At 34.9% G+C, this 15,072-nt stretch overlaps 2 protein-coding genes across 3 annotated transcripts in view; one reads left to right on the plus strand and one right to left on the minus strand.

Annotated features, from left to right (window-relative positions):
• Nucleotides 1–14,761, plus strand: part of LOC140146627 (tyrosine-protein kinase SRK3-like) — a 49,843-nt gene extending 35,082 nt beyond the window's left edge. The window contains exons 1-3 of one of the 2 annotated variants that reach the window (XM_072168497.1): nucleotides 4,720–4,828; nucleotides 11,927–12,720; nucleotides 12,941–14,761. In XM_072168497.1, coding sequence (XP_072024598.1) covers nucleotides 11,937–12,720; nucleotides 12,941–13,380 — 1,224 coding nt within the window. In that variant the 5' untranslated portion in view covers nucleotides 4,720–4,828; nucleotides 11,927–11,936 and the 3' untranslated portion in view covers nucleotides 13,381–14,761. Of the gene's footprint in view, nucleotides 1–4,719; nucleotides 4,829–11,926; nucleotides 12,721–12,940 lie in introns of those variants that run through there. The other variant, XM_072168496.1, reaches the window with a different exon arrangement.
• The window catches only part of LOC140137100 (poly(A)-specific ribonuclease PNLDC1-like), a 182,646-nt gene that overhangs the window by 58,719 nt on the left and 108,855 nt on the right, over nucleotides 1–15,072 (minus strand). The window lies entirely within an intron of this gene.

Here is a 15,072-nt window from a genome sequence, read left to right on the forward strand (position 1 = left end):
TTTTTCCCGATCCAATTATATCCTTTAACATTAAATTGTTCATTGTTTTTAAGAAATGTTTCAACTAAGCCTACGATTTCAACTTGATTGGTATTAATAAAATGATTTAATTCGTATCGTTTACTTTTGATACCACGTAAGTTGTTGGAAGCAATTTTAATAGTCGAATTATTTTGTTTACATGTGCGCTTCTTACCTCTTCTACCTGGCCTCGCTTTTTGGGACCTTGGGATTTCCCCGATTCATTAACTCGTGTAGGCCTATTGCACGCTTGATGTTTAACATGTTTAACACTGGTTTTAGAATTGCTTCCAATTACATATAACTCAACATGGTCATTATCAAGTGAAGGTGAAAGACATTCATCATTAAGCACATTGTACATATTATAATTATCACATCGAAACCCCATATTGAATTTAGCACTCATACAGTCTTCTCTGGATAATCCAGACACGGCAATATCTTCCTTGCCAGATCCCTATTGTTTCTTACCACATTTGCTCTGCTTATGACCCATAACTCCACAAGTATGACATTTCACTGCCTTACCATGCTTACAGTCTCTCTGCTGGTGGTTCTTTTCCCCAGAAATAACATCCTCTCTTGTTCATATTGTTGTTGGTCTTGTCATAGCTAGAGTTCAATGAGCGTGTTTTAAAGTTTCGCTTTCGAGTTCCGTCTTCCGTTGATCGGGCGAAGATGTTCGCGTCTTGATAACATGCCTTACCGCGTGTATGTTCCTTAACAATTTATTAGTACCAGCCTTTGATAGATGTAGTTTACCTCCATTCAACGCGTTTTATTCCGCTTCATTATTGCGTAGCTTAAAGTTCATGTCATTGTCAATGATTTCGCATTTGTCAGTGGATTTCGCGATTTCTTTGTAGAATGAGTTCATTTTGTCAACCCTTGGTTGGTTCTTGCCATCACTGTCCGTTCGCGGGCATATTGTAGATCTGAAGATGGTGGTTTCTGGAGCTTTCGCGAACAGACTTGATCATGGTCTTGAAGGCTTCTTTAGCAGGCTCAACATCTTCATCGGTCGTACAATTGTTCGTGCCACCATGAATTATAACAGCCTCGTAGGCCTCTGGTTTCTTCAACTTGCTGGCTATGTCAGTAACTTTTGCACCGGCATACAGTCGACTTTTCGTGTTCTCGAGGCCATTCTCGTTTATGTCCTTGATAATTGAGTCACCGATTATGAGGGTGGGCTTCGCGACATTGTCCTTCTGTGTTGTTACTTTCTCACCGTGCTGTTTGAGTTGCTGATTTTTGCACCGTAGCTGGTCTTGTAGGTCAGGTATTTGCGCTCGTTGTTCATTCATAAGTTCAGTTAGTGTCGCGTTTTCATTACGTAGTTCCGATATATCCTTGGCCTGTGCTTTGGACTGACGCGACAACGTTTGGAGTGTCTTTGGTATACTTCTGCAAGATGAGCAAATCCATGCAGAGGGTCTGGCACTTGTTTTAATTCCAACACAAGATTTGTGAAACTGTTCCTGGCATAACAAGCACTCCACTGGTTTATATTTGTCCGAGGCAGTGTCCACTTTCTGGCAAGTTTCTGTGCATTTAATCTTGGTTGCTGTTACCTGCACCTCATCTGTAGTACTTTCATTTGACGTTCCTGGTATTGGCAGTATCGGGGAAAGCGGTATTGCGGTAGGCTGTGATGTCTGTTTATTCTTCACACGAAGTGGCGAAGTGACCGCCAATAATGCACTGACGAAGGATGGTTTCGTCCGGAGGAAATCGTATATCATTACATTCCTTACATATGATAAGATCCCCATTACGAGGTGCCGTAGAGGCCTTTGTTTGCTTGCAATCATAGCAGTATCTCATGATGTTGAATATTAAATACAACACAGAATAAGAATAAGATGAAGCTATATGATAAACAGCAAATAAAAAGCAATAGTCCGTTTGATTGATCAATACAGGAAGTTAAGTTGTCATGAATGCAGGAGCAGCTTAGATGCACGTCCGTTCTCTATGAAAGAGAAGGCCTACTAACAGTGTATACCTATTGTTTAGATGACCCACTGACGCTTTTCTAACGGTCCACCGTTATATTTGATACCCTTGAGTGCATTGTTACGCACTTCAGATAATGAGGTATGGACTTTCCTGGTTTCCTGCACAGTGAATTCTTTTGTTCTCCACACTTTTTAGATCCCTGGTAAGAACTTTCGGGATCCTGGTGGGCTCCTGCTAGGCTCCCACCGGGATTCTCGGTAAAATAGTGAAACTGGCATGATTTTTTTTTGATAGGGTACACATTTCGCGGTCAATTGTGAGATATTAATGACCTCGATTTGCGTTCGCGTTTTCACAAATAACTAAATGTAATTGGATCGCACGCATCGCGTTTATTAATGAAGTTATGAATGATGTTTATTACATCCAAATACTTGTTAAATGGTTATAAAAAGTTTATATAATTTGTGACAGTAAAAGTCAAGTATACTTAATAGGCTTACATTATTGAATGCAACATATCTTAATGGCATAATTATAATGGCTCACTTCAATACTAAACAATTCTGATTTTAGAATCTACCAGTTTATTGATTGCGAAAGCCCGAAATAAAAAAAAGTTGACTATGTGCTTTGGATTTTTAAGAAAGACTTTGATCAGGGACTTTATCCCTAACAGACACTGTCAATCATACTTGCTTATCAATCCAATTTAACTGCAAACACAAAGCATTGAAGTACAAGACGCGCTAAAAAGTATGACATGTACTCAGTGAGAGTTTAACTTTCGCGCCAACACAAAGCGCCACAAATTCCACAGATAGTTGTGTACGATGCAGTTAATGGTAATGGCATGTGCCTCAGGAGAATTTAAACCATAACGAGATCTGGACGACCAATCACACGCCAGATATGCATTACATCATGGCCAATTTTAGTAAGCCAGATATCCGACAATCTCATCCATGTTTAGCATGTTAACCGCAATCCAAAGTCAGTAGTCCATTTGGGAAGCTAACAAACAGACAGAGTACAGTGACTGAAAAGATCAGATGTGAAAATCTATCAATTGTGCACAAATTAATACAAATTAGAGTTTTATGCTTAAATGTAATAGCCAGAGTATGTACAATGGGCAAGTGGACTACAGAGAAGTCTAAACCAAATGCAGTACCGATTAAATTTTAGAAGGCCGTTTTTGGTGAACTATTTGGAGAATCTTGCATGATAAAAAACTGTTTTGTTATATATTCAATTTCTTGATTGTAGAGCATTAAATTTTGAGATGATGACATCTAACTACCTACATTATTTCTCAACTTTCTGCCACTTACTATCCCATATTGCAAAACATGAGGGTTTTTGCCATCGTACATCCGAAATTCCATGCTGACAAGCTAGTTTATTCTAATAGCCATTTGCGTACGCAATTGTAATTACCGTATTCGTTCCATTAAACTCCCATGCCCCTATAGCGCCCACCCAGAGACTTTACAACAAGCAAAATGTGATATTATTAACCGCCCATCCAATACTGTCGTATAAAGAAATTGTATCTGGCGTGAATTACACTACAGTTTTTATTCCTAGGGCTCTTTGACTTCTTCTATAATTATGCACAAAAGATCGAGTCCCCTTAAGCTTATACCTATCAAGTGACTATACATACATGCATGGGAGGAATTGAGCCTTAAAAATATCAAAATGTGCGCTAAAATTAAATTATGATGCTATTTCATAGTGAGCAGTATAGATATTAAAAATACTATCAATAACCACCTGCAAATGCCTTTAAAACACAAAGTTTGAAGTAATTCTGACGAAATTTATTTGCCGGCGGTAGCCATTTCATGGTATTGGTGAACAAACCTGTATGGACATATCTGGACACCATTTTTTGGGGTGCACTAACTGTGACTATTTAACAATGCAAAAAATAAGTGCCCCCCCCATGACTGAAACAAGATATTCCTGAAAAAAATTGGTTCAATCGGAGTTATCGGACACAGTTATTATTATTCAATTGCGTGAGATAACGAGCAGACTTTTAATGGAAATACATGTATTGCAGAATTTGTATTGAAGGGCTGGTTTGCATTCATTTCTTTTTATTTAATTTGTTATAAGTTAACCTTAGGGGTTTTCAACTGAAATGTTTATACTTTATCTTATACTTTATCTGGAAATACTAGTAACTACAACATGAAGGGGGTACTACATCCCTGCCCAATTTTGTGCCTATTTTTGCATTTTTCTCAAAAATTATAGAGCATTGGTGACAAGTAAGATACGTATATTATAGGGGCAAGGACAACTACAACTGTTACACTGGAAATTTTATTTCAGCACAGACAACAGTATGGAGTTACAGTCAAAAATGAGGGAAAACCAATATTTGATCAATAAATCAATAACTACTTGAATTACCTTGAGTTGCTGAATTTTCAGTGCAGTAGTTGTAGTCCTTGCCCCTATAATATACATACCTTACTTGTCACCAATGCGCTCTAATTTTTGAGAAAAACGCAAAAATAAGCAAAAAATTGGCTAGGGGTGTAGTACCACCTTAAACATCCATTAAATGAGTAACCAAAAAAAAAAAAATTAAAAATTAAAAAATGAAAAATAAAAATAAATAAATAAATAAAATTTCTTTTAAAAAAAGAGTAAAAAATAATAATAAAAAGTTTAAAAAATCTCTCTTATTCACAGTGAAGCTATTCCAGAGGGAGTATGTAAATTAAATGGAACAGCCATTTCAGAAGAGTAAGTAAATTAAATGGAACAGCTATTTTGGGGCCATTTCAGAGGGACTATGTAAATTCAATGGAACAGCCATTGGGTATGTAATTTCACTGGAACAGCCTAATTGATATCGATATCAATAGAGTACTGAAGTGTGACGTCTTAAAATTTTCTTTTTTGCATTTCAGCATTTTCATGACCATATTTCAGAAGAACATGATGAAAAACATCCACAGTCCAAATTTGGTGGGAATTGGATCATGAGGGCCCGAGATATGGTCGCATGAATACCTAATTAGCCCATACATTGAAATCAGTGTAAATTGGCCTGGTTCATAACTGTTTGGAACCAGGCCAATTTACACTGACTTCAATGGGGCTAATTAGGTATTCATGCAGCCATATCTCGGGCCCTCATGATCCGATTCCCACCAAATTTGGACTGTGGATGTTTTTCATCTTGCTCCACCGATACATGGTTTTCAAAACGCTGAAATTTTTTTAATATTTTAAAAAAAAGTAAAAAAGATGTTAAAAAATCTCTTTCACAGTAAAGCTATGCAATTTTATAGATTGAAGTTCACAATATGCAATTTGATTAGGGGAAAGCTATTCCAGAGGGAGTATGTAAATTAAATTGAACAGCCTTTTCAGAGGGAGTATGTAAATTAAATGGAACAGCTATTTTGGGGCCATTATTTCAGAGGGAGTATGTAAATTAAATGGAACAGCCAATGCCAATAGGTATGTAATTTAACTGGAACAGCCTCAAATTGATATCGATATCAATATTGACGTCACAGATTCGATTTGTCACATGATCGTCAAACCTGTATTAGAAGGTGTCAGTTCTCAGGAACTGACACAAAAATTTAGGTTTTTAAGGAAAAAAGCTACCCCCCCAGGATGAATCATGAGCTATGTCAAGTTTCATAGCTTTGTGGTCTTGTGCATGTGGATCAATATTCTATTATATTAAAGTTCGCTTGAGTTCATTCTTTTCTGCATTGCTATTTCTGTTATTAACTTACGCCTCTGGAATCAAGCACATGGAAAACCCATGTAAGTTTTTAAGATCTTTGCACTTGGCGGCCAAAATTGTGTACAAAGCATTTAGTGTAAAAAACAGTGATATAGTTTATGATTATATATCATATATTTAGGATAAAATGATGTGTAGACTCATGATTGAACAAATTCATCAGGATCGAATGCACTTACTGTGCACATTTCAGCAAACACTGTTGCCTTTGTCAACACTTGTGTAGATTCATTATTTAGAAAAACCTGGAATCTGTTTTTTGAGGGAAAAAAAAATTTATTTTACATCTATTTTTGCCGAAAATTGGCATTTTTTGGTGACAATTTGTTTTCACAGTAGATATCAAATATGCTTTTTTACCTATTAAAGCCATATTATAACATTTGCTGAGGAGGACGCCCCCGCTGATTTTTCGCCAGCCCATTCGGGGCTGGATCTGTTTCAGGTTTGGGGTCAGTTTACTCAAGAGATTATATTTTAGTGGTATTGGAATGATTTTTTTTTTTACTTTTTGTGGTTAAATTTTTTTTAATATTTTAATTCGATTTGTTAGGAAAAGTAAGTATGTTTTGCCGTTTCAACGAGCAAAACAGTGAGTATTACCAAAGTTATGTTTGAATTAATATGACTTTAAAAGTTTTAGGTATAGGCCTAAAATGTAACAATAATAGTTAATATACAGCATCATATGGTCAGCAGAAGAAAAGTATGTCATTTCAGTGTCTTTGACCGGGGTCCTTGACCACTGAACAGCGTGATATCACAGATGTGGTGATATCATGTTGATAACAGATCTAAGAATCAAAATCTTCATCATATGGACCATATTGATGTCAAAGTAATTATCTATCCTATCCTGTGTCGTTTTATGGATAAAAATGACTCAAAATGCTATTGATGAAATAGTTGCTATCATGAACATCAGTTTTGCCTTTTCAACGGGAAAAATCCGATGCAAAATAAAGTTTTTAGGGCCTAGCTATAATATGGGCATAATTTATGCATGTAGGCCTATAGTATTGAACAATGTACCCATTTGACATGCACTTATAGATAAATAAATTGTCTTACTTTATTAATTTAATAACTTCTATGTTATAAATAAAATGACACATAACGTAAGTGAAGCTACTTTCTATCTTTTTTATTTGATTCATAAACTTACAGTCAAAACACACAAGAGTGAAGATTGCAGTGAGTAATCAGTCCTTTATAAATGTTCTTGCCACCATCTATCATATAGTAAACTATACATTGCTAATTAATATCAAATTATTTTAAAATAAAAAATGTACATGTAAGGTGAGTTTATATTATGTTATATGGCGAATTTAAGGAGTATTTCGTGATCCTAGCATCCTCTTTTTATGACATTTTTCAGTAGATATCCACAAAAAAGCTTATTCTAAAAATTTCAGTTGATTCCGATTTTGCCTTTACGAGTTATGCATGGTTATGTGTACACAATGTGTTGCAATTTTGTTCTGGTATACCAGAACGAAATTCAAATTTCACGATTACTTTGCTAACTAATTAATCTGCAAGAAATATTTTGTACATAAACATTATGTAGCCAGAGGTTTCCAGTGATATAAAAATCTCAACTTTTTTGAGAAAAGTTAGGGGATGATGCTGTGGATCACGAAATGCCCTTTTAACTAAAACCTGCAGTCAGTGCAGTGTAGTATTTGTGACGTGGTATATCGAAAGCAGACACTTTTGGGCAGGATCGTAAATGGAGAAATAGCCAAAATCTACCGGGTGATTTTTTCACGATTTGGGTTTATGATGTTATTAATGTTTAAAATATTGTCTGATCGTTTCAGACCGGAATATAACTGGCATGTTGTATTTTTGAGACATTTTTCAAGGTAATTCCTACTCTCAACATTGTCAATAATATTTTTAAAGGCAGCTTATCTATTATTAATATTAAAGGCCCATTCAGTGATTTGCTCATCCGGACGATCGTAAAAATCATCAAAATTTTGGTACCGTACCTTTGTTATTACATAGATGTGCTAAGTCTGCGAATGGTTCAGCCAAAAGCCGTGTAGGCCTATTTAAGACAAAATAAGACATTTTACACGAATCTGTATTTTTAGATACTGACAGTATCTAAAATTAGCTACAAGTATTTGAATGGCGGGGCTTGAACTTCGTCAGTACTGCTGTTTTCTTCATTTTTGCCAAATTTGGCATTTCAAAAATACCAAATGACAATTTGAATGACTTAGGCCTATCCTTCTCTTTTAAGCAATTTATATTTTTAAAGGCAGCTTATCTATTATTAATATTAAAGGCCCATTCAGTGATTTGCTCATCCGGACGATCGTAAAAATCATCAAAATTTTGGTACCGTACCTTTGTTATTACATAGATGTGCTAAGTCTGCGAATGGTTCAGCCAAAAGCCGTGTAGGCCTATTTAAGACAAAATAAGACATCTTACACGACTCTGTATTTTTAGATACTGACAGTATCAAAAATACCAAATGACAATTTGAATGACTTAGGCCTATCCTTCTCTTTTAAGCAATTTATAAACAATTTTAATTTTTTTACTCTTGCACTGGGATCACTGAATGGGTCTTTAAGAAATGTGGCGTATCATGTCAAAAACAGACATCTTTTGGACAGCTTATAAATTTGGAGGCTTTCACATAAAGAGCTATTTTGCTCCACAACGCCGTTTTCCCCAATAAAATCGGACATTCCTAAGCGAAGAAATTGAGTTCGTAAGTTATGGTATTAAAAATTGAAAATTGAAATATCGTGGGTAAAAAGCTGAAAAGACAAATAAAACCAGAACAGAACAATTTAGAGAACAATAATGAATTAATAATAATGAACAATAATGAATTAAAGAGTTGACAGGAGATTAGGAGTTAATGTTTTCTGCAGTTTCAGTGTACATCTTCTCACCGTTGATGGTTTGGTGGACTGTCATGTAACATGGATGTAGTAAGCCGTGATCCTAAAAATGCCTTTCACATTGACCAAAACTAATTACAAGACCTCTTCTACATTGAGGCTGGCTTTCCCTTTTAAAGGGAATTTTTATTAAAATTCATTTTCTTACACAATTATATTGTACTTTATTAAACCAATATACCCAGCAAAAATCAAAACTCTAGGTGCTGTAGTTTTGTCAAAATCCAAGATTTTGAATAAAACGATGGAACCGGCGTTTTATTATTACGATGGAATTATTAATCGAACGCATACATGATGTTCATAACACATTTTATGAATGATGCGGCGGCGACCGAGATCTACACAACAAAGGGTCGTACCATAACATGACCGAAGGAGTGGTACGTATTGGCAACATATGCGCTGGTAGTAAATTCCAATTTTCTTTGCTTTGCCATAGTTGTTCGGCTCAAAAATAAAAGGGGATATATCTGACAGTAATACCTAACATTTTATGGCAAAGAAATGCTAATGAAAATGTTATAATATGGCTTTAAACCATTAAATATTGTTTATTTCATGATTTAAATTATTAGACAATAGTATGTTTATTCCATTACAACAATCACTTTAAATATATCTTGTTTAATATTTTCATCATCTTAACCAAAATCTTGGAGTCCCTGTGACAAATGATTCCCGAAAATTGGCCACTTACGGTAAAATTCTGGGTTCTGACATTCATAAACTGTGATTGGAAGATGCTAGAAGAATGATTTTGCCCTTATTTTGTTCCCAATTTAATAAGCTACATGCTAGTATTAAATTTAAACTAACTATTTTCATCATATTTAGGTAATCAACTAAAATGTGTCCCCTACCCCTTAATTTTGGGAGGCGTGTAAAAAGTATTGGTATTTGGAAAAGAAAAACCGTAGCTTTGAGATAAAAATGCAAACATGTGCCCAAAATAGTTGCTTATAACAAGTTTTCAATTTTGCCTGAATGGTACTATATTTGATTTTTTTTTTTTTTTTTCCAATCCTATAATATTGTGGGGCATTATCGTTTGCTGGCATTTTAGCATAGACAAGCTGTATGCAAATTTGTAAAGAAAAACAAAAGTAAAGCAGATTTTGTATTTCTGATTAGAGAATCATAATCTGCATAAAATGTCACCATAGAAAAAAGTTCCTTCAACCATGCATATTAATATCAGTAACTTAATATTCAAACTAATTTGGTCTTTAAGGTGGCACGCAGGATCACTCGAAGTGGTAAATTTTAGACATTGTTTTGTATCTTTAAAAGTAATGATAATAAGTACATAAAAGTATACATTTTCAGAAAGGAAATGATGCAAGGAATCTATCTAGCTCGGCAGATTTCTGCAAAAATGAACACTTTTTGAGAAAAGCACCAAAATTGATTTTCCATGCCAATTTTTTTCGGTCCGCCATAACAACTTACCCTAAATATCAAAATTGTCAAAAATTGCATCTCTTTGTTCTAAAGACACAAATCAAGAAAGCATTTTCTCAAAGTTTTGAATTTTTTCTTCGTTTTGAAAATATACCTTAAATTATCTCAAATTGTGGTCAAAATTGAAAAAAAAGTCAAATTTTGACCTTTTTGACCCATATTTTTAAAAACGAAGAAAAAAAATAAAAATTTAAGAAAACACTTTCTAGATGCGTGTCTTTAGAACACATATATTCAATTTTCATCCATGTACTTATCATCATTACTTTTAAAGATACAATACAAAATAATGGTTAACATTTCCGACTTTGAGTGATCCTGCGAGCCCCCTTAAAAGTTAGAGGCCAATCTATTTATCAAATATTTAAATTAGAGATGCCAAAAGCACATGGCAAAAATCACTAGATGTTGCAATAATAACAGAAATATGCAAGTTCCAATCTTCACAATCAGTTGCACATGCTGTTGGGTTGTCAACATTGTAAACACTGGTATTTTTTTTTGTGGGGAATTAACCGGTGCTAGCCAGTGGGGAATTAACCAGAGATAGAACTATTGGACCAGCTACCACTGAACAAAACCCAGGATATTGTTAAGGGATGGGGTATGAACGTTTGGACAGTATTTATTGTGGGACATTAGAGCACATCAGACATATCGAATTGCATTCTGAATATGAACATCAAATAATTTAATTATTTGAAATTCGCAATGTAATACACATTTTATGGCAAATCAGCATGTGTGGCCGAGTGGATAAGGCGCCCGACTCATAATCCATAGGTTGCGAGTTCGAGCCCCGCTCGTGCCAACGTGTTGTGTCCTTGGGCAAGGCACTTTGTCCTCATTGCCTACTGGGGGATGGGGTTGGGTTTGGTTGGATGTTTGTATAGTTGTTTGTTTCAATGTTGCAATATTGGCGCTGATTAAGCTGCTGCCTGCAAATTGCATTGTGTCTGTTTAGGTGTGTTTAATGTACAATTCGAGCAATTTGACCTGCGGGTCACCATTAGAGTTTGTAATAAAACCTTCCTTTTAAATCATTAAAAATCGATATTTTTGATATTTAACAGTACTCGAAGTAAACTTTATAAATCTGATGATTTATATTTGAAGTGTATGTAGGTGGGATGAAAAGCCGACGATCAATTGAAAATTTTGACCTTTTCATTATTGAAGATATGGATTTTTTCCCAAAACACACAAAAAAAAATTAGGTCTTTTGGGGAAAAATCCATATCTTCAATATGAAAGGTCAAAATTTTCAATTGATCGTTGACTTTTCCTCCCAGCTACATACACTTAAAGAATATATCATTAATTTTATCAAATTTACTTCGAGGACTGTTATATCTCAAAAATGTGAAAAATATCAAATTTTATTAATTTGTCATAAAATTTGTATTATATCGTGAATTTCATAAAATGAAAATAATTTGATATCAGAAAGACATTCTTCGTATTCAGAATGCAATTCGATGTCTGATGTGCTCTCATGTTCCACAAAAAATACTGTGGAAACGCTCAAAACGCTCATTCCAGTTCCCTTAAGAGTGATTAGATAAGTTGAAATAGATAGATGACAGTTGACATGATTTACAGAAGTGTCATGCAAATGTTTTGTGATTCTGACAAAAAATTGATCAGGTCTAACATAAGCTGCAAATCACATTTATTATTCATTAAAATTACAAAAACTAAATCAAATACTTGAATATAACTATTGTATCAATCTGTCTTGTGATTTATCTCACAGATATATCAAAATGGGTGCTTCAGTTGATAAACTGGATGCTAGTAATATTGACTTCCATGAACGCATTGGAGAAGGTGGATTTGGGTCTGTCAGTCGTGTTTCATTTAAAAAGCCCTACAAAGGATACACAGAAGCTGCCAGCAAAACAGTTATTTATGAGTTAGCCATGAAAGAGGTTGAAGTTATGAGCAAACTACATCATCCACACATAGTTAACTTGCTTGGAATTTGTGAAATCCCTAGCGCTAAACTTATAGTCATGGAATATGCACCTAATGGTTCACTGCACGATTACCTAAAAGATCCATCAAAGCCTCTTCCATATGAGCTGCAGAAAAGGTGGGCACAAGAATCAGCACTTGCAATCAAATATCTCCATGGGCATAACTTCCTGCACAGGGACATCAAGCCCCAAAACTGCCTTCTCTTTCAAGACAACCTCTTGAAGTTGTGTGATTTTGGTCTTGCACGTGAGATAGAAGAGTCTCAGACAACATCCAGCCAGAAGGGAACTTATCGCTACATGGCACCAGAAATTCATGTGGGGAATGAGCGTGGAAGGGCTGTCTACTCAAGACCAGCTGATATATGGGCATATGGGATGCTGCTACTAGCTATCTGCACAAGGAAGCCACCATTTGAAGACTTGGAATGGCACCGGGTAGTATTTGAAGTTGGCAATGGGACTAAGCCATCCATACCTGAAGGCTGCCCCAAAGACCTGTCCGATATCATGCAGCAATGCTGGAATAGTGATCCTAAGCAACGGCCTACAAGTGCATACATTGCAATGGGTATGTACAGTAATTACTTGCAAATTATGCAATGGGAAATGGAAGTGTGCAAATGAGACTTGTGATTTTATTTAAAGTTTTTAGTAATAAGTATTTATTATAATAAATATACCTCTAGTAACAAAGGAGTTGAAAAAAATAAGAAGAAGAACATTTTGAAAGAAAAATAAATGAATTGATTATAGGCAAATGATACATCTTAATCTTTCACTTTCCCTAGCATTGGGTGCTTGCTGGTCATTGGAGAAAGAAATCCATCCTGAACATCAGGGAAAACAACTTGATTGTCATCGTATTACCTGCTGTCCAAATGGGGACATGGTCATGGCATACTTGAATCAACTCTATCTTCTTGATGGTGATGGGAAATGCAAAATGCAACTGATATCAACTGAAACAAACCCGGACAGGCAAATTGGCAGATATGTTTGTAACATATGTGTATCACCACTAGGATATATCTGTGTTGTAAGTTATTCCTGTAGATTTGTCCATGTGTTTACTGTAGAAGGGAAATACCTCCACTGCTTCACACCTGATTCCAATACATCTTTTGAGGAGAAGTGTCTTGCTATAGATACCAAAGGTCAATTATTGGTGGGTGATAGGGATAAATATCATCACAATCCACACATGTCCAGATGGTCAGGTAGTCAATAAGATCAAATGCTCAATAGGTTATAATGCAAGTATGGTTATCAATAGCAAGAATCAAATCCTGATTCATTACCGTCCATCAGGTTCAGAGTACAGTAAGGTAGTAGCAATAGATTACTCAGGTAATGAAGTGTTTAGCTTCACAGCCAAGATAGATGAAGATATGACAGGTGGAGGGGTAGTATCACATGGGATAGTGTGTGATGACAATGATAATATATATGTTGCAATGATGATATCTGCAACATTGGCATACAACACAGGTCACATTCACAAATACAATGCAACAGGTGAATTCCTACAATGCATATTCAGAGGATTGTACTCTCCCTTGGATTTGTCCATGACACCTGATGGATCACTGGTGGTTGCTAATGAGACATCAATTCTAAAATACAGCCTCCAGTAAAACTACCAAACATCTCACAATCATGTTTGTGCAAATATCCATTTCAGGTTTGGTTGTACAATCAGGTATGCCACATGTGCTTTTATGTGTTTGATGCACCATTCTATAAGAATCATTGGGTGTGGATGGACATGAGTGGCATAATGTGCCAAAACTTACATAACTAACTTTATAAAGCAATAACGTAAAAACCTCGTCTATAAGCATATATAAAATCTTTTTGATGAAACCTAAATTAATATGCAACAGCTGTAAATATACCAATACAATAGAACTTCTAGTACATTACAATCGTATATAAATCAGAATTTTAAAAAACATTGAGGCTGTGTCATATTGAGGAAATGTTACAATATTGCTTTCAAGTGGTGATAGGCTATAGAATGTTGATATTTCAGATACATTATTTGACTCATCCTCCTGAGCATTTTGATACCTTTTCAAAAGAAAATGGTAGAAAAATGAGTTGGTGCTGGCCGAAAACGACATACAAGGGGGGGGATTTTGACCTTCATTTTTTACATTTAAGGGAATCTTGTCCCTTAAAGGATTATAAAAAACATATATTATATTATTGTTATGGATAGTGTTAGAAATAATTCAATCAATGTTTTTGTAAATAAAGGAAACCATTATATTATGAGAAATTATTCAATCTTTTATAGATACAGGGAAACCATTATTGTTGAAGATAGTGTAAGAAATTATTCAATCTTTTGTAAATAAATTAAAACCATTATTGTTGGAGAAAGGGAGCATATAAACATCTCAAAAAAGTAACTACCCCCCCCCCTTAAATAATGGCCATTATTCAAAAAGGGGCTATTGTATTACAAATCTGTAAAATGAGTTGGAAGCAGAATTTATTTATGTGCATTTTGACACCTCATTTGATACAGGGAAACCATTATTGTTGAAGATAGTGTAAGAAATTATTCAATCTTTTGTAAATAAATTAAAACCATTATTGTTGGAGAAAGGAGCATATAAACATCTCAAAAAGTAACTACCCCCCTTAAATAATGGCCATTATTCAAAAAGGGGGCTATTGTATTACAAATCTGTAAAATGAGTTGGAAGCAGAATTTATTTATGTGCATTTTGACACCTCATTTGATACGATAGCCCAGAAAACAATAAAACACCGGTCAATTTAATGTAGTAAGGTCCAGATTTGATAGTTGCACTTACATACAAATAATTACAATACAAGAACACTCAGATTTCCTTCCATTATATTGAATACAAAATCAATACAATTTACTGCAACTTTCAAATCTTGGGTT

Source organism: Amphiura filiformis, chromosome 2 (assembly GCF_039555335.1).
Source record: "Amphiura filiformis chromosome 2, Afil_fr2py, whole genome shotgun sequence".
NCBI lineage: Eukaryota > Metazoa > Echinodermata > Ophiuroidea > Amphilepidida > Amphiuridae > Amphiura > Amphiura filiformis.